Source organism: Vipera ursinii (assembly GCF_947247035.1).
Source record: "Vipera ursinii genome assembly, chromosome: 2".
NCBI lineage: Eukaryota > Metazoa > Chordata > Lepidosauria > Squamata > Viperidae > Vipera > Vipera ursinii.
Genome location: NC_139513.1, coordinates 139,673,702 through 139,692,644, shown reverse-complemented (window position 1 = coordinate 139,692,644; position 18,943 = coordinate 139,673,702). Strand labels below are relative to the sequence as shown.

At 37.9% G+C, this 18,943-nt stretch overlaps 1 protein-coding gene across 5 annotated transcripts in view; it reads right to left on the bottom strand.

The window, feature by feature from the left end:
• Positions 1–3,568: 3,568 nt before the first annotated feature.
• ATF1 (activating transcription factor 1) overlaps positions 3,569–18,943 on the bottom strand; it is a 42,777-nt gene continuing 27,402 nt past the window's right edge. For 4 of the 5 annotated variants that reach the window (XM_083353634.1, XM_083353633.1, XM_083353636.1 and 1 more), the window contains 2 exons: positions 7,772–7,931; positions 5,756–6,230 (listed from right to left, as the gene is read on the bottom strand). In XM_083353634.1, the coding sequence (XP_083209760.1) occupies positions 6,086–6,230; positions 7,772–7,931 (305 nt within the window). In that variant the 3' untranslated portion in view covers positions 5,756–6,085. Of the gene's footprint in view, positions 5,366–5,755; positions 6,231–7,771; positions 7,932–18,943 lie in introns of those variants that run through there. The other variant, XM_083353635.1, reaches the window with a different exon arrangement.

The following is an 18,943-nucleotide window of genomic DNA, read 5'->3' as shown; positions in this document are numbered from 1 at the left end:
AAACTCAGTTATCTGTGAAGAGTCCTTGTCATCTGGACCCATGTCTCCTGTTTGGCAAAGCCCTCCTAGGTACTGTAGTGGCATATAGTTGGGTCCAAGCTGTGGTTAGTGATTCATTGCAAGAGGGGGTGGTATTCCCTGTCTTGAAAAAGGCGGTAGCTTGCCACTGCACAAGTGGTCATCCTTGGACTCCATAAGGTTTCATTCAGTCTCCAAATTTCTTTTTATTTTCATTTTTTTAGGAATAACTGTTGCAAGTTCTTCTCTGGATGCTTTTCATCAGGGTTTAGGCCAGGTTAAGTTATTGACATGACATTAGCCTCTATATTCTTGAAAATAAATAAATAAAATTTGTTGGAAATCAATCTTTCTCAGGCTAGAAACATTTATTTATTTGTTTAAAAACATTATTTAGCCACCCATCTCTCAACCAACTCTGAGCAGCTCCCAGTCAAAAATTCAAAAATTAAAAGAGATATCATTTTAAAATCTAAAAACTCAAAAAGTTAAAACATTAAACATTGAAAACAACAAAAACCTGGCACCAATCAATGTTACTATGCCATCTTCTAAATTCCTAGCCACTTGTGAGAAAAGCCAGGTCTTTAAAGCCTACCCTATCTGACCTGGTAGGATGGGTGGATGTCCTTAGGGAAAAGCAATCTGCAGGTAGCCTGGCCTGGTGCCATTTGAAGCTGATGATGAGTGCCTTGAATTGTACCGGAAACAAACTGGAAGCCAGTGCAGGTGTTATATGGGCAAACCTAGGGGCCTTTCATTACTGTGCTGCATTCTGGACCAGTTGAAGTTTCTGCGTAGTCTTCAAGGGCAACCCCATGTAGAGAAGATTGCAGTAAGCCAGATGGGAGATGACCGTGGGCAAGCCGTTCTGATCCACGAATGGGCCCAACTGGCACATCAAACATGCACAAAGATCCCCCTAGCCACAGCTGCCATCTGCTTGAACAGGAGCCATGAGTCCAGGAGGAACCCCAGGTTGTGCACCAGCTCACTTCAGGAAAGCGCCATTGTGTCCAGAGTCAAAGATGAAGTATCTGATCCTGGGGACCAAAAACCCATAGCCATTTCATCTTGCAGGATTGAACTGTAGCCAGTTCCTCCCCATCCAGACCCTTACAGCTTCCAGGCACTTGACCAGCACCACACCACTTGTGTGGCTAGGGGTAGAGATAAATAGTTGGGTATCATCAACATACTAATGCCAAACCCCACAGTGACGGATGACCCCCCCTAGTGTTTCCATGTGGCTTTTAAAAAGGATTGGTGAGAGGCTTGAGCCCAAGGCATCTTCCTATTTCAGGGACCTAGGGCAGTGATGGCGAACCTTTTAGAGACCAAGTGCACAAACTGCAACCCAAAACCCACTTATTTATTGCCGGGTGCCAGGTGAGCGTGGCCCACTGGGTGGGCATGGCTGTGGTGGTCAATGGCAGATTGGGTGAGTGTGGCCAAGGTGGGCATGGTCACCTCAATGTTGCTCGTGGAGATGGACGCCTGTGGGGGTGGGAGGGATAGAGGAGATCCAGGGGGTCTCTGGCAAGTGGGGCGGTAGGCAGGAGGCTCGTCCAGTAGGGTGAGATAAGGCAGGGTGGGGACACCATTTCCATGGGGCAAGGCAAGGGCTGGGGTGACTGCTGCTGGACACCATTGGCCCCACATACAGAAGCCAGCGAGCGCATGAGGACCAACAGAGTCCGTCAGCAGCCACAGCCTGCTGGCCCCTCAACTGGAGCACTCTGGGGCTCCGCAGCCCTCCACCAGCAGTTCAAAGAAGCTGCCTCTGAGCTGGATGGATGGCCAACAGCTGAGGAGGCGATGCAGTGGGTCGTGCCCAGGAAAAGGAGACCATGCGAGGCCAGGAGGGACAGGATGGGGGGGAGGGAAACCAGCTGTGCCGGGAGGCATCCAGCCACATGGGACCTCGGCGAGTTAGCGGGTGGCTGCTTGAAGAGGGACGGTTGCCATCTCCAGGGCATGGTGAGTGTGCCCACAGTGAGGGCTCTGAGTGCCACCTCTGGCACACGTGCCATAGGTTTGCCACCACTGACCTAGAGCTTGACCCCTTCTCTCCTAACACCACCGACTGCAACCAGTCACGGAGGAAGGAGAACCACTATAACACAGTGTCTCTCATTCCTAACTTTGAAGGTAGTCCAGGATATCATGATCAATGGTACTGAAAGCCGCTGAAAGGCCCAGGATGGCCAGAATAGTTGCATCATCCTGAGCCTTCCAAAGATAGTCAAATGCGGTCAATGTTGTTTCAGTGCTGTGCCCTGGCATGGATCCAGACTGAAAAAAAAGTCCAGATAACCTGCTTCATCCAGTGTCCTCTGTAAAAGCCATCCATTCCTTACAAAAGAGGTTCCCAACATTTTGGGCACCAGGGACCGGTTCTGTGGAGTTTCTCCACAGACCGGAGTGTGTGTGGTTTTGTGTGTTGCCTGCATCCCACGGATGGGGCTTTGTATGGACTTATTGCGGATGGGGCTTTGTATGGACTTATTGCTGGCATGCCACAGCCCAGTACCGGTCCACAGACCAGGGGTTGGGGACCCTGACTTACAAGTCATTCTTGTTATGTATTCCATAGCTAGTTTTAAAAAAATTGCAACTATTGGCTGGCTCAATTCTTTTTCTTCACAGCAAAGTGAGATTGGTTGCCCATTGCTTCCTTCCAGGGTATATTTTCAACATCCTGATATAACAACTCTGGTTATTCCTGATGGTCCCCCATCCATGTACCAATTAACTAGAACTGACATTATTTTTGAGGCTAATGAACAACTGCTATTTAATTTCATATGGGAAAATAAGTATTAGATCTTCTGAAGGCTGAACAAATTGGAAAATATTTTTATTTTTATTCTTGAAAATGTTTAAATTGTTTAAAAATTAAGATTAAGGTTTCTTTCATCAAATAGCTAATCCACTGGACATTACTGAATTTACTAATACTTGATACTGTCAATCATGTTAAATAGTACATGAAATTAGTGATAATGTGGAATAATGTTGCAATGCAAATCAAGTTTAGTTTAGCAAAACTTCATCAGCAGGCTGCATAGTTTTTTTAAAAAAAGCCTCATCTTGTTCTAAAACATATTTAAATAGTTTCTGAATACCAAAGCATTTTTGCTATTAAATATATTTTGAACACATATAGCAATATTGAGCTAAGATTAGCAAAAAATAATATAGGTATCAGAATTTATGTTAAATGTCAAGTGTTGGTGTTAAATCTGAAAACATCAATTCTCTTCTGAACATGATGAAATTAACAAAAGCACAGAAGTGAATTCAGCTGTAGGAGCTATATACTGTACGTTAGACTTGGTGGTTGCGATCCATAGGAGAGACTAACAATACAGGTGCTCTGTTTTATGAACAGCAGCTGTTCGCAATTTTATGCATGTGAACAATGTGGCAAAGCAGATTTGCGTTGTTGGGATGATGGGTGTTTGCAATCTGACATTGTGCGTGTGTGTATGTGCATGCGCACCATATTTAGAGATTATTTTTAAAGAAATAACTAGGCACTTTTTGATAAGTTTTATTTATTAAAAGTTTTTATAGACATATATCATAGGCATTTTTTAGGAGTTCAACATTCAGGTGAGGATAAATAATTGGAAAAGTTCATGTGCACACACACACACACATATATATGTATATATACCCTTCTCTCCACAGTACATAACTATGGAGCTCTGGTGCAAAACTAATAGCTTCGGCTACATTTCACCCTGAACATCAGCCCTCTATGTTACATCACCACATAGCACTGGCTGCTGAGGCTTACCTAGCTCTGCTTGTGCCTGCAAAAAATGGAGCCCTGAAGAGGAGCTTCCAAAGATACCCATTCCCAGAATCCCAATGTCTTTTTTCAGAATATTTTAAGTACAGAGATAGGCAACTTGTTGCCCTCCAGATTCATGGATCACAACTTCTCATAATCCTTTTTGTCCATCACATCAGGTGAGATGTGAACTTCAGTCCAGTATACCTGGTAAGCATTAAATTGCCTATGCCCAACTTAGGCAATAAAAAGTGGTAAGTAGCCCCCCCCACCCCACCCCCTTTAAGTCTTTAAAAGAGAACAGAACCAAGAGAAGCATATGGCTTATTTTCAAGGATTGGATTTTTTTAAAAGAGGGCTTTCCATTTCCAGTTGTTGTTTTTTGCTGGGTGAGGTTACATCAGATGTGTCAAGCCTATTGTACAGGTTAAAACATTTTTTGATATGTTTACCCCAAAACTGCAGAAATCCATGCAGCTTCTTTTCTTCTTTAGCTCTTGGAAGCTTAACAGTTTTGGGAGAGAAAGGCACTGTCATTTTTGTTTTAAAGTTTATTAACAATTTTCTGCATAATTCCCTAGCTGTTTTGAAATATTCTGCTGTTCTGTTCTCTAATGCATGGGGCGGATGGCAGCAGAAGGAATGATTTCATGGCATTTTCTACGGAATGCTGTATCATGATCATCTCAAAATTGCCCAGAATTTTAACATATGCAGCAGTATAACAGCATCTTCACGGCCTAAAATACGGATTGAAATGCATTTAATGGCATAATTTCAAAGGGCATCATTGGAATGATTAAGTATTGTGGCAACAACTCTTGGCTTAACATTCACTAGGTATGCAAAACAAGTCTTTAACATTTCTTGAAAATAAGAAAGCAAAGTAACATATTTATCCCTGACAGCATCTTCATATTGAAAAGATCCATGCATTTTTCTATGAACAATAGGAACCTTTCCCCCACCCCAAAATATTCAAGAATATTTTTGTTAATCCCTACCAGATGAAAGTACAGAAATAGGCTTTATTTTCTCAAAAAATTCTACAAATATAAAGTTGACAATCTGAGATAAAAATATTTGCTTTCTGAAATTGTACATATCTAAAATACCCATATAAAAGGTAAATATTTTAACTATAAAAATATATCTGAGATCAATTTCAGCTGGATTACTTCTTTATAAAAATCAGAATTACTATTAGGTTTACAAATAGAGTCTTGAAATTAAGTACTTCAATGTTTCTCTCTGTGCATTATCTTTGGTTTTTCTGTGGTATAAAATGGGCAGAGCTAAGGATCCTGGCATTTGTTCAGTCACTGTATGCCAGGAACAGGATCTTCAAATAGCATACATGATGCACATTCACTTGAATTCATTTTTCAGACATTTTTCTTACCTATGATTAAATGCCTAGGCAAAAATAGTTAAGGTGTTCTCCAGTAGAATTTGTTCAGTTGTATAAAACAGCAAACATTGTAATAACTATGATTGGTATATATTTCATGTCTTCAGGTGCCTCCAATCACAAGGAATCCTTTGCTTTTATCAATATTGATAAACAGCACATTAAAAAATTTAAATTGTCTGCCTTTGAAATCATCTCTATAGTCTCAACAAATTAGTGCAGCTTAGAATTTCCAATCTGAAGGAAAAAAAATATGTATACAAACTAAAAATCCTTCTTATGAGAACTGTGCCAGTTATACAAAAAATACAGGTGACCCCGTGCACTAATATGACAAAAGTAAATAGAAACCACACAACTGGGAACTCTGAATGCATGGATTTGGAGCTTATGGACTCTGAATGAATGCTCACTGCAGATGTGCAGTTGATTGCTTGTAAATTTATGTGCACAGGTCTAGTATGATGGGTTAAAGAATAAACATGAATATATCCTGATTAAATATGTTAATAGACATTTATAGCTGATGGCAATTTTAGTTTATCTGCAATTTAACTGCAATCAAAAGTTAACAAGCATTTAAAATTAAACTACAGCTCATGAAATCCAATTGTTCGATTGACAGAAGGTACATGTCCATATAGCCTGATTTAATCAAGATTCCAGTTGTGCCAGAGGAATGGCTTCACACAATTTCATGCTTTCTTTTGGTACTCTGCCATGCAACAATTTCAAATAATATTTTAAGTCTTTAAGTTGTAGAATTTGAACAGAGATTTTTGACCTTTCATTTTAATTTTTTAAAAAAATCAAATTTCCCCTGATAGTCGCAAAAAAGCTTCTACCTTCTTTTCTTACACACTTTTATGGCAATAAAGATCTTTTAAAGTTTTTAGTTCTTCAATTAAAGTTTTGTTCTGGTTTTCAAGGACAGCAACTCGATTTTCAAGGCATTTAACATACTCTTTCTTTTTTCTACGGCATTCTCGAGCGGCTTCTCTGAAATCCAAAAGCAAAAATATGTTAATTACGATATAAAATTCAACATATTTCACGAACATTCCATTTTTGCTTAGAGAAGATGGTGGCCATTATTATTATTATTATTTCTTTAAATGATGATTAGGGCATTTCCCTTGCCAGGTTAAGTATAGATTTGTCATTCTATCTAGAGTGCTCTGTATTGTGATTTACATGGTCTGCCATGTACTAACCTTTATGCTCCCCTACATTCATCTTATGCTCCTACCCCTTCTTTGTTTTATATATAGAACTTTGTTTTATATCTTTTTAGCTTTTTATTATTTTTAACCTTTGATGAACTTTTTATGTTTTTAATTGACAGTACTCTTCCTTCCTTTTGCTGATCTTTGGCAGTAATAAAGATCTGATTTAATTTTCAACTAAATTTTGAAATAAATGCTGAGCACTTTTTAAATATTTTATACCAAATAAAATCAACTGTCAAGACTGTCTACAGTTAAATGAGTCCAAGAAAAAGCAAGGTACTGTAACTATGTATAAATCTGCTGTAATGTTAAGGAACAAAATAACCGTATGTCCACTGAATATGGCCTCAAACTAAGTACCCACAGAAGGATGTAATATAGTCTGAAGCCTATATAGCAGGGGTGTCAAACTCAATTTCATTGAGGGCCGCATCACCATTGCAGTTGCCCTCAAGGCGCCAGGTGGGTATGGCCAGGGTGGGTGTGGCCTACTGGGTGGGCGTGGCTAGAGTGCATATGGCCTACTGGGTGGGCGTGGCCAGCTCTACATCGTTCGCATCAAGGGGGCCTATGGGGGCCTGGGGAGGAGTGGGACAGATCTGAGGGTCTCTGGCAGAAGGAGGGTCTCTGGGCCAGGGCCAAGGCAGTGGGGGCCGTTCCCTCACTGTTTCCAGGATGGCTTCGCGGGCCACATGAAACCACTTCACGGGCCGGATCTGGCCCCCGGGCCTTGTGTTTGACATGTCTGCTATATAGGGTTTTACTTCAGACGTTTGACACATTAAAAATCACAAAGGGTAGAAGTTCAAGTGATCCATCAGTATGGTACATGCAGTGGTGGGATTCAAATATGGGAACAACTGGTTCTCTGTGTGGATGCCGCTTCCAAAAGTCCATTCTGGGCCTGGGGAACAAAAAATTAGCTACTGGTTCTGCTGAACTGGTGCAAAACGGCTGAATCCCACCACTGGGTATACGTGATGAAATGTTTCACAATACTTTTTCATTATGAAGCACAAGTGAAAAAACTAAGGCTCCTAGGGGGATACATTAAATTTATTTTTCAAGAATCTTGTTTTCTTATTTATTAAAAACAACAATTCTTTTTCCCTTTATTTCTTGAAATAAGGCATTTTTAAACAAAGGCATTTCCCACTCCAAAATAAAGTGAAATCAGGAAAAAAGTAGGCAATATAATATTTATAATATTTAGAAGGAAATAATATTCCTTAGGCAAGATAAAAGACTGAAACCTATTGGTAATTTCTGTACACAAGATCTCTTTTCAGAACATAAGTGGAAAGCAAATACCTATTTTTCATCAGCCTTATTTCTCGTTTTAGTTGGGGATCATCTGTTTTGGTTGACTGAGATGTCAAGGACACAGGAGTTGTCATCACAACTGTTTGTGGAAGGGAAGTGGTGGTTGGTGTTCTGCGTAACTGGTAGGCCTGCATATCCCCAGATGCAGCTGTTAAGGAATCAGAGTAGAGCCCACGGTAAAGCAGCGATTCCCAAACTCTGAAATATTGCCACTTCCACCCTCCAAATAAAATTAATGATTCCACTAGGTTTAGGGTTGGGCAAGAAACAAATATACAATTTTAGTGGGGGGGCGGTTTGAGAATAAAGGCAAATACTGAAAATGATGGACTCCTACATTTAATTTTTTAACGGAATTTGGAAATCTGAGTGATTTTATTTTTGCACATACTGTTATTTTCTTTACCGTATGAAATTAATTTCATTCAGTACACTGAGGGTGAAAATATAAAATGATGTTTCCTTTGCCTGGACCTCCATGGGCACCAGACAAAGCACTGGACCTTGCCTTAAATCAGCTTCTCTTACAATACTGCAGCTAATAAAACACCTGGAAGGCTGTAAGTTGCTTTTGGCGCTCTCTCCCTTCATTTCCATTCTATTGCAATGTCCTTTGCTGTTTAAAAGTCAGCTCAAATGGTGACTGGATTACAGTATTAAGTCTTTTTTGAAAAGACCTTTTTAAATGTATTTTATACATCAAATTGATATGGCTGCCCATCTCAGAAAAAAGTGACTCTGGGCAGCATACAGTATTTCATTAAAAATCAACAAATATATAAAAGCAGTCATATGAAAACAATAAAAAAGCACATGGAACAAAAGAAGATACTTTTGTGGAATGTTAAGAGGGATGGAGCTAACCTCACTTCGGGGGGGTGGGGAGAAGATTCCAAAAGGTGGGTGCCATGGCTGACAAGGCCCATCTCCTGGGACCTGCCAACTGTCATTCCCTGACAGACAGGACCTCCACTACGCCTTCTCTGCCAGATCTGATGGAATGGGCAATGAAAGGCAAGTAATGTTGGAGATTGTAACTGCATGGAACACCCTACACAAAAAACTTTCTTATAATACCAGTTTTATACATAAATGGAATCTTACATATTTTAGAAGTAATTATTAATTATAATTATTGAAAATATTAGCTACCAATGGGGCACTGAGCATAAAAATGCAGTTCAAAATCTTCAGTGCGAGTAGATGGCATAAGCAGACATAAATTTAAATTAAGAGGTTTCACATCTAAAATATTATATTCATATTTGTTTTCAAATAATCCCAAACTAGCATTAAAATAAAAGGAAAATTCTAAGAATTAGGATATCTGTGAAAACTACTTCATTAATAAAGGAAAAGGGATCTTTTCTAGGCTGAGGTTTATTTTCAGTCCTTTGAATCAAAGATAGGTATAGTTAGGAAACAATTATTGTTCTCACTCAGAAAAAGTGGGCAGTACTGGCATACAAAAAGTAGTGGTGGTTTATCAAGGATGATATACCACAGAATACATACTGCTCCCTGGAGGAAACTTTAATTTGAAGAAGTGGAGGCTTGTAAAAATAATTCATAGTCAATTACTACTAGTGCCACTGCTACAATAAGCTTTAGTTTCCTTGCATAACTACTCTTTGGTGTCAAAGGGAACCAAAGACTTTGCATGAACAGTCATCTCCTCTGCATGAGCAAGAATACTCAACCCATTTCAGAAATTTCTATGGATATCTGTATGTGGAAAGAGAAAGTGGAAAATTGCAAAACTTATAAAATTAAGCAATATTACTTTTTTAATCAAAAAGTATTATATCATTGGTTAGGACTAATTATTTAATGGCTCAAGCATTAGAGACAGTTCCCAAATAGTTAAGACTGGTTAAATGATAGAAAATAGTACATATGACTTAACAGCAAATACCCATTTTCTACAATAAGAGATTTTATTCCACTACTCATTCTAGGGGAAGAACTAAAACCAGCTTTTTGTGGGAGGAGAAATTTCGAAGAGATTTATGTGTAATTAGCTAAAGAAATTGATGGAGTACTGATGCATTTCCTCTCCCCACTTTCTTCTAACTGCTTGGATAGGCTAGGTCAGGGGTAGGGAACCTTGGCTCTTTTATGACTCGTGGACTTCAACTCTCAGAACTTCTGAGCCAGCTATGCTGGCTCAGGAATTCTGGGAGTTGAAGTCCACAAGTCATAAAAGAGCCAAGATTCCCTACCCCTGGGCTAGGTGGCCTGTCCCTGGCGACAGGAAGTGGACCTTCATTGTAAGTCTAATATACTAACTTCTACAGTGAGACATACTAGAGCCATTTCTGGGGTTGGAGTTTTCAAGAAAAGTGTCCTGAGCTTTGCCAGGAACTATTTTCTATAGATTTTCTTGTTAGAGGAAATTTGTGAAGAGTTATATAAATTAACCTTGCAGTAATTAATAAATATGAACTCAGAGAGCCAGGTGACAACTCTACAAAGATCTTCCAAGGAAAAATTTGAAGTTTGAATGAACTCTCTACATTCACCACAAAATATTCTCCTTAAGATTTTTCTTAGCCTCTGCTATAAACACCTTCATGCATGACTGGCATGGTTTTCAACCTACTGAAGCCTCAGATGTTACTGTGCTAAATATTCTGCATAATACCAGTCCATTTTATAAGATTATACAGAAAGGATTATGATTTCTGGTTTTTGCGCCGTAGCACACAGCTGTGAGATTGTGGAGCTCTGCACCCCACAGCTGATTTCGCCCTGCCAGGGGATCCTAAATGGGTCTGAAGTTGCCCCGGAGAGGTGACAAAGAAAGAGGGGTGTCCTGATGATACGGGGAAGCCCTCTAACCCAACAGGAGAAAAGCTAGCTGCACACCAGCGTCTAGCCCAAGCTACTTGCAGCTGAAGTCCAAGAGCACGAACCAGAACAACGGTGAACAGCATGCTTGGAACTGATGAGAGTATCGATCTTCTCTCCTCTACTCTGTAACTAAGTCCTTGGGAAAGATCCCCAAAGTAAGAAAACCTCTGAAAGTGAAGGGAGGGGACTACACCCCCCCTCCCTTATAGAAGGAAGCGGTGAATTAACCTTTAAGGGGGGAAAGAAATATATTGAAATCAAAGTTAAAATACTACAGTCTGGATAAATCTAGAAATTAAAAAATAACTTCTAAGATTATACCTTAAAGGGTTTTGATGAAATAATAATAATAATAATAATAATAATAATAATAATAATAATAATAATAATAATAATAATAATTTTTGTCTGAAAAAGCTGGAAAATAAACTACTACTGACACCTGATGGCTTGGGTCCGGGATATCTGAGGGAACACCTGCTGCCAGCATCAAGTTCCCTTCGTCCTGTGCGCTCCCACAGGGAGGGCCTTCTCAGGGTGCCGTCGGCAAAGGATTGCCAGAGGGCGACACTCTGGGGGAGGGCCTTCTCTGTGGGCGCGCCTGCCCTTTGGAACCAGTTACCCGTAGAGCTCAGGACTGCCCCAGATATTCGTTCGTTCCGCCGGGACCTGAAGACCTGGCTCTTTGAGCTTTCCAGCCAGGACTGAGAACTTTTAATTTTTAACCTATTGTAATTGGGGTTTTTAATTAAGAGTTAAAGGTTTTAGATTTAATCAAGGATAATTTAATTTATTTTAATTTGTTATTAACTTTTGTATTGTTATATTGTCTTAATTGCCTTGTGAACCGCCCTGGGTCCTACAGGAGAAGGGCGGTATATAAGTTTTAATAATAATAATAATAATAATAATAATAATAATAATAATAATAATAATAATAATAATAATAATAATAATAGAGAACTAGAGCATAGAACATTAACAACACTGGCTCAGAAATTGGCAAGATGCCCAGAAACAAAGAATAATCTGTTCTCTTGAACTTTAATAACCCTCAGAAGACAGCTGGGTGGGAACAAAGAAAGAATACATACTGGGCCAACCATAAGATTAAGAACTGCCTGTAGGAAAAGAAATACTCTGACCTTTGTCTAAACTCAAGAACTGTTTACAGAAAAAGAAAGTTTTGACTCTGGGCTAATCTTTTAGGGATGAATTTACAGGAAGGACTCAAGATGACTAAATATACTGAACTACAATTTTGACTGGTTGACAACTGACCCTGAATAAAAGAACTGTTGTAAAATACTGATTACTGATGCCTTGATAACTGAAAATACAGTGGATTATAAAAACTATATATAAAGATAAGAACTATACAAACAAGGCTAATTATAGAGACTATGGCACTAATGAAGGACTATTTGAAAGGGGGAGACAACATGGATATTATATACTTATCAAAAAATGACAGAAAACCACATTTAATACTTACTCCTGAAGGACCTAGCCTGGAATATCAAAGACCTCCAGAAGCAACATTTCAAGACAAGACAAATACTTTCCAGGAGGAAATGTATGTAATGCTACAACAGATACAAAGGACAATAACTTTAAACCACTAAAAGATCAAAAACAACTTTGACAAAATAAATGAGCACATCTCTAATCTAAACACGCAATCAAAAAACAGAAAATGATGGTAAAGAATGAACAAACAAATCAGATAATAGAACATAAATTAGAAGAAAACGATTTAATCAGCAAAGCTACAAATGAAGAGAATTATAATTTAACACAAACAGGAAAAAACCTAGAAGACTTGGACATAACAACAAAAATGGAAAAGATACTTTATTCATCAGAACGTCAAAATAAACCTGAAGATAAGAAATGGACTATAGAATTGCCAGGAGAACCATTAGAATTTGGGAGACAAAAAGCATATCTTTTACGCATTCTGTCTTCTCCATTCCCAACAATACTTACAAAAATACAAGAACTTCCTGGCAAGTGGAATATATCAATTTGGAAAGCTACGATTCAAGAGATTTGACTCACCCTACCACATGGAGTATTACATGAGCAAACATTTGCTTGAATACAGTTAAAAGAACAGATAACTTTGGATATAAAGAGGCCTTACAGTAAGAGGGATAAGAGATATAAGTAATATAGTATTTTTTATAATATATAAAGTGTAAAAATATTGGGATGATGTATGTGAATGAAAAGTTTGAAATGTAAAGGTAAATTAAGTTGAAGAGAATTAGGACTAAGGAATGAGTGAAATACTGAGGGGAAATTAAGCTTAAATAAGAACTTCAAAAGTAGGATATATAGTGATTTAGCAAATTAACTTTTACAAAAATGTGAAATATAAACTGATCAGAAAAGATGTTAAAGGTAGATGTCATAAGATATATAAGTAGTATAGTATTTTTATAACGCATGAAATATGATGTATCTAAATGGAAAATCTGGATATTTAGATGATAAATATTGAGAAAATCATGACTGATAAGAATTGTTTGAATATTAACGGGAAATTAAGCTTAAATAAGAATTATGAAAATAGTTTATATGGATGAACTAATAAGATGATTTTTATGATTTTATAAACATGTTGATAAGAAAAAGATGTCATACATGGACGTTATTATTTGTACAAACATGAAAAATATGTTTCTATTTAACCATTTATGCATTTAAATTATTAAGAATTATATTTGTTTAAGGTTGAAGAAGGAGAATACTATTGGGAGAAGGGAAGATCAAAGATATATACTAATTAATAAGCTGATTATGGAAGTACAAAAATAATTATTATTAACTGTTAATTAACTAATGTTTTTTTTCAAAATATATGAACCAAGACAACACGCACTAAGGATTGTTATTGTAAAAAAATTAATAAAACATTTTTTTAAAAAAAAGAGTTACAAGTACATAGAAATTATTGGGTCTGGGACTTCCGGGTGGCAAGGCTTCGTCGATGGCGGTCATCTTGACCGTCAGCCCCTTTGATTCCGTTCAAGCCGCGAAAACAGCAACAATCAGCTGTCTCGCGGCTTGGGAACCCCCCACTTGGGAGAAGAGGGGAGGGTGAGCATTCAGGTAGAGGTAGAGCTCCCCTAGACCCCCAGAGTGATTAATCTGGGGGCCGAAGGGTGAGAGCTCCCTCGGAGCCTGAATTTAACTCTGGACTCGGGGACTCCTCTGTTTTAAACAGAGCAGGACGCTGCAACTATCCCTGCACTCAATACTGAATTTTGGATTACTCGGATGCAGGCAGAGCTGAGCAGGAGAATTTTGAAATTGCAAGTACATGATCTTTAACTCTGGGGAGCTACCTTTTTTCTTCTCCAAAGCTCAAATTAAAAGAAAGGGGAGGAAGATGGTGCCGGAATGAACATTTAGAGAAAACGGGAAAAAAGACCAAGGAGGAAGACAGAAAGTGGGTCTTTAAAAGCTGTAAAAGACTCTTTTAAAAACATTTGAAGCTGATACAAAAGAAATGTAATGGATTTGGAGATTTAAAAGGAAAGTAACAAAGTTGCAACCTGGGCTTTTAAGCTAAATTACGACTTTTATATAAGGATTGGGTGGAAAAGTGAAAGTGAGAAACGAAAGTTAATGGGTGTTAAAATGGCTTCTAAACTGCCTAGAGCTCCTGTTTCTAGAAGTGCGGGGGCATCACCAGTTCAACAACAATCTGCACTTCAGACCTTGATGCCATCCCCCGCAGTACCCCCACCAACATTAACATTAAAAGATCTGCAAGAGGCTTTAAAACTTCAATCTGAGCAAATAGCGGAGCTCATTAATGAGAAAAATAAGGAAATAAGAGAGGATATTTTACTGGCATTTCAGGGGTTGGCAGGCTGTATTGAGCGTTTGGATGAACGCGTGGAAGAAGTTAACCAAAGTAATTTGATACTGGAAGCTAAAATGTGCGAAGCTGAGAATAAAATAGATAAGATCGATGATGAGGTGGTAATGATACAATATAGAGACATGGAGTTTGCCTTGAGAATAAGAGGTCTGAAAGAAAATGCACAAGAATACTTGGAAGAGACACTTGCAAAGGCTGTGGCACCTATATTGGGATGGCGAGCTGAAGATTTTATAATGGAAATAGATAAAATATTTCGTGTCAACTCCTGGATTGCTAGGCAAAGAAAACTACCAAGAGATGTGGTTGTTTATTTTACAAAGAGAATGATCAGAAATGCGATTATTCAAGCTTTTTATAATAATCGATTTAAAGTGGCTGATCAAGAGGTCTTAATTTTGAAAGAAATTCCACCAAGAATTTTAAGAAATAGGAAAGAGTTTGTTTTTTTGGCAGATGAATTAAAAAAATGACAGCTCCAGTTCAGATGGGAGATACCAACTGGGATAGTGGTGAATTATGCAGGTACAAGATATCGTCTTAATACAGTTCTGAAGACTAGAGATTTTTATTGTAATGTACTGAAAGCAGGTCCACCGCCACCCCCAGAATTCAAAAGAGGAAAGGAAGATGGAGCGCGACAGGCACAAATGGAAGGTATACAGCAAGGTGAAGAAATGACCTCGCTGACTGTAAAAGAAGTACAGCAAACTGTGGAAACTGCGCAGCCCCTGGCATCATTAGAAGAACCAAAGCATCAAAGAATGACACAGGCTGCAACCAGACAAAAGGAACAACAACAAGAACAACAGAAACAGAATCTTAAAATTACAGCTCAAGAATCCACTAATACTGAAGCAGTGGAAGGAGCGAAACCAAAGAGGCAGGTGCTTAAGGATCTGCAAGATACGTTCCAAAAGCTTCAAGTCGCAAAAGATGGCGACAGTTTCTAACATGGAATGTTAATGGTCTAAACTCTCCGCAAAAGAGCAAGAAAATATTTCAGTATTTAAAACAATTTAAAAATGATGTTACATGTTTGCAGGAAACACACATTTGTGTATCAGATCAAAAATATTTGATAAATTCCAGATTGGGTATACAATTTATTGCATCTGCTCCAGACAAGAAAAATGAAGTAGTTATCTATGTGAAGAAGGACTTAACAGATAATCTAATTGAAGCAGATAAACAAGGAAGATACATTATAATTGAACTTTTAATAGAAGGGAAGAAAATACTTTTAATTGGAATATATGCACCCAATCAACAACAAGGAGAATTTTATAAACTTCTACATAATAAAATAATTCAATGGGATTATAAATCATGTATTTTAATGGGAGATTGGAATGGAGTTTTGGATACACAGAAAGATAAAAAAGGAACTTTAAAAAATATTCCAAATCATGCTAGATTGCCTAAATCTTTTTTTGATATGAAAGACGATCTGGAATTGAGAGATGTCTGGAGAGAACGAAACGTGGAAGAAAGGGATTTTGCTTTTTTTCTGATAGACATCAATCTTTTTCTAGGATTGATTTTGTACTAACTACTAATGATTTTTTTCTAGGGTTAAGAAGATCCAAGATATGTCCAAGAACTTTATCAGACCATAGCCCAGTATGGATGGAATTGGATCAGGGGAAGGGTGACAGGAGATCTTGGAGGTTAAATGAAAATTTGTTTAGATATGAGGAAAATGTGGAAGAATGTAAAAAACAAATGAAAGAATTTTTTATTATAAATATGCATAAGGGTACTCCAATTGAAATGGTTTGGGACGCAAGTAAAGCTTATATGAGAGGAGTTTTAATATATTTGAATAATAAACATAGACGTAGATTGGAACATAAGCGTAAGGAGCTAGAGGAGGAAATAAAGTTGAAAGAGAGGGCCTTTATCTTGAACCCATCTGACAACAGGGTGAAAGAAGCAATTAATGTTAAGAGGGCAGTTTAACATGCTGGTGGCAGATCAAGTGGCAACTAATTTACGATATGCTAAACATAATACTTTTTACAATGCTAATAAGCCAGGTAGGTGGTTAGCTTATTTGTTAAGGAAAAAACAAAAATCACGTAATATAGACAAAATAGAATATAAGGGTAAAGAGGTGTTTCAACAAAATATTATTAAAAAGGTTTTTGTTGAATTTTATTCTAAATTATATGCTAGTGATACAATTCAAGGTTTAGATATAGATATATCTACAAGGAATCAATATTCCAATACTTACACAAGAGCACAGGGAAGGGATGAATCAATTAATAACTGCTGAATAAATTATTTTAGCAATAAAACAACTAAAAGTGGGTAAGGCTCCTGGAACAGATGGTTTGACAGCTATTTACTATAAAAACCTACAACTAGAAATAGTGGAACCTTTAAAGGAGTTATTTAGAATAATTCAATCTGGAGGAGCAGTGCCTCCATCCTGGAAAACAGCTTTTATAACGTTGATTCCAAAGGAAGATCAAGATCTTACCCAACCTAAAATTTACAGACCAATATCACTTTTAAATATTGATTATAAGATATTTGCAAAAATTTTAGCAAATAGATTCATGCAGGTTATGCAGCAAATGATTCATACTGACCAAACAGGATTTATAAGTGGTAGACAAATGAAATATAATGTGAGACATATTGTAAATTTATTAGAATATTTGGAAAGAAATAATCAAGTCCCCGCAGCGCTGATTTTTCTGAACGCTGAAAAGGCATTTGATCAATTGAATTAGCAATTTTTATTCAAAGTATTAGAGAAGATGGAGTTTGGTGATCGTTTTTACAACCTATTAGGGCAATATATCAGAAACAAACAGGTCAAATAATAATTAATGGCAGTTTAACAGAAGCTTGCAAAATTGAAAAAGCTACAAGACAGGGATGTCCGTTGTCACCATTGCTGTTTGTTTTAACATTGGAAATATTACTGACTAAGATACAAGATTCAGATAAATTAAAGGGAATTAAAATAAAATATCAAGATTATAGTTTAAGGGCATTTGCGGATGACTTGGTTATTACATTAAGTCAACCAACTCAATCGGTTATAGATTTAATGGAGATAATTTTGCGATATGGACAAGTTTCTGGATTTAAGATAAATAGGCAAAAAACTAAAATATTGTCTAAAAATATGACTATAGAACAAAAAGAATTCCTAGAAAAACTAACGGGATTTGAAATAGTTAAAAAGATTAAATATTTGGGGGTGTATATTACAGCTTCAAATGTGAAATTATATAAAAATAATTATGAATTATTAAGGCAAAAAATACAAAAAGAGTTAGATAGTTGGAGAAAACTACAATTGTCTTTATTGGGAAGAATTGCAGCAGTGAAAATGAATATTTTACCAAAATTTTTATTTTTGTTTCAAATGTTACCTATACTTAAAAAAGATTCAAATTTGGAGGAATGGCAGAAAGGTATTAATAAATTTATCTGAGCAGGGAAAAGACCGAGAGTAAAACTTAAGATAATGCAAAACATACGTGAAAGAGGTGATAGGGCTCGCAACTTGGGCGTCCTCCTGGATTCACGGCTCAATTTTGAAGACCACATAGGAGCCGTGACCAGGGGGGCTTTTGCCCAGGTTCACCTGGTGCGCCAGTTGCGACCCTATCTGGACCGAGATGCCCTACGCACAGTCACTCAGGCGCTTGTGACCTCCCGTTTAGACTACTGCAACGCTCTCTACATGGGGCTGCCCTTGAGGACCACTCGGAGGCTTCAACTGGTGCAGAATGCGGCCGCGCGAGTTGTGATGGGGGTTTCCCAATACTCCCACGTAACACCTCTACTCCGCGAGCTGCATTGGCTTCCGGTTGCCCTTCGGGTGAGATTCAAGGTGCTGTTGATGACGTATAAAGCCCTAAATGGCTTGGGTCCGGGTTATCTGAGGGAACACCTGCTGCCGGCATCAAGCTCCCTTCGTCCTGTGTGCTCCCACAGGGAGGGCCTTCTCAGGATACCGCCGGTTAAGGAATGCCGGCGGGTTATTCCCAGGGGAAGAGCGTTTTTTGTGGGCGCGCTGGCCCTATGGAACCAACTCCCAATGGAACTTAGGACTGCCACTGACCTTCGCTCATTTCGCCGGGACCTGAAAACATGGCTCTTCGAGCTGTCTGGCCAAGGCTGAGGGGTTTTAATTTTATTGGGTTTTAGTTTACATTGGAGACTTGATTTAATTAATTTTAATCTGATTTTAATTTTTGTATGTTTGTTTTAACTCTCCCTGTAAACCGCCCTGAGTCCTACGGGAATAGGGCGGTATATAAATTTAATAAAATAAATAAATAAAATGCCCAATTTTAAATTATATTATGATGCTGCAGCTTTATCGACAATTAGTAACTGGTTTAATTTAACAGAAGAAAGAATATTGAATATTGAGGGATGTG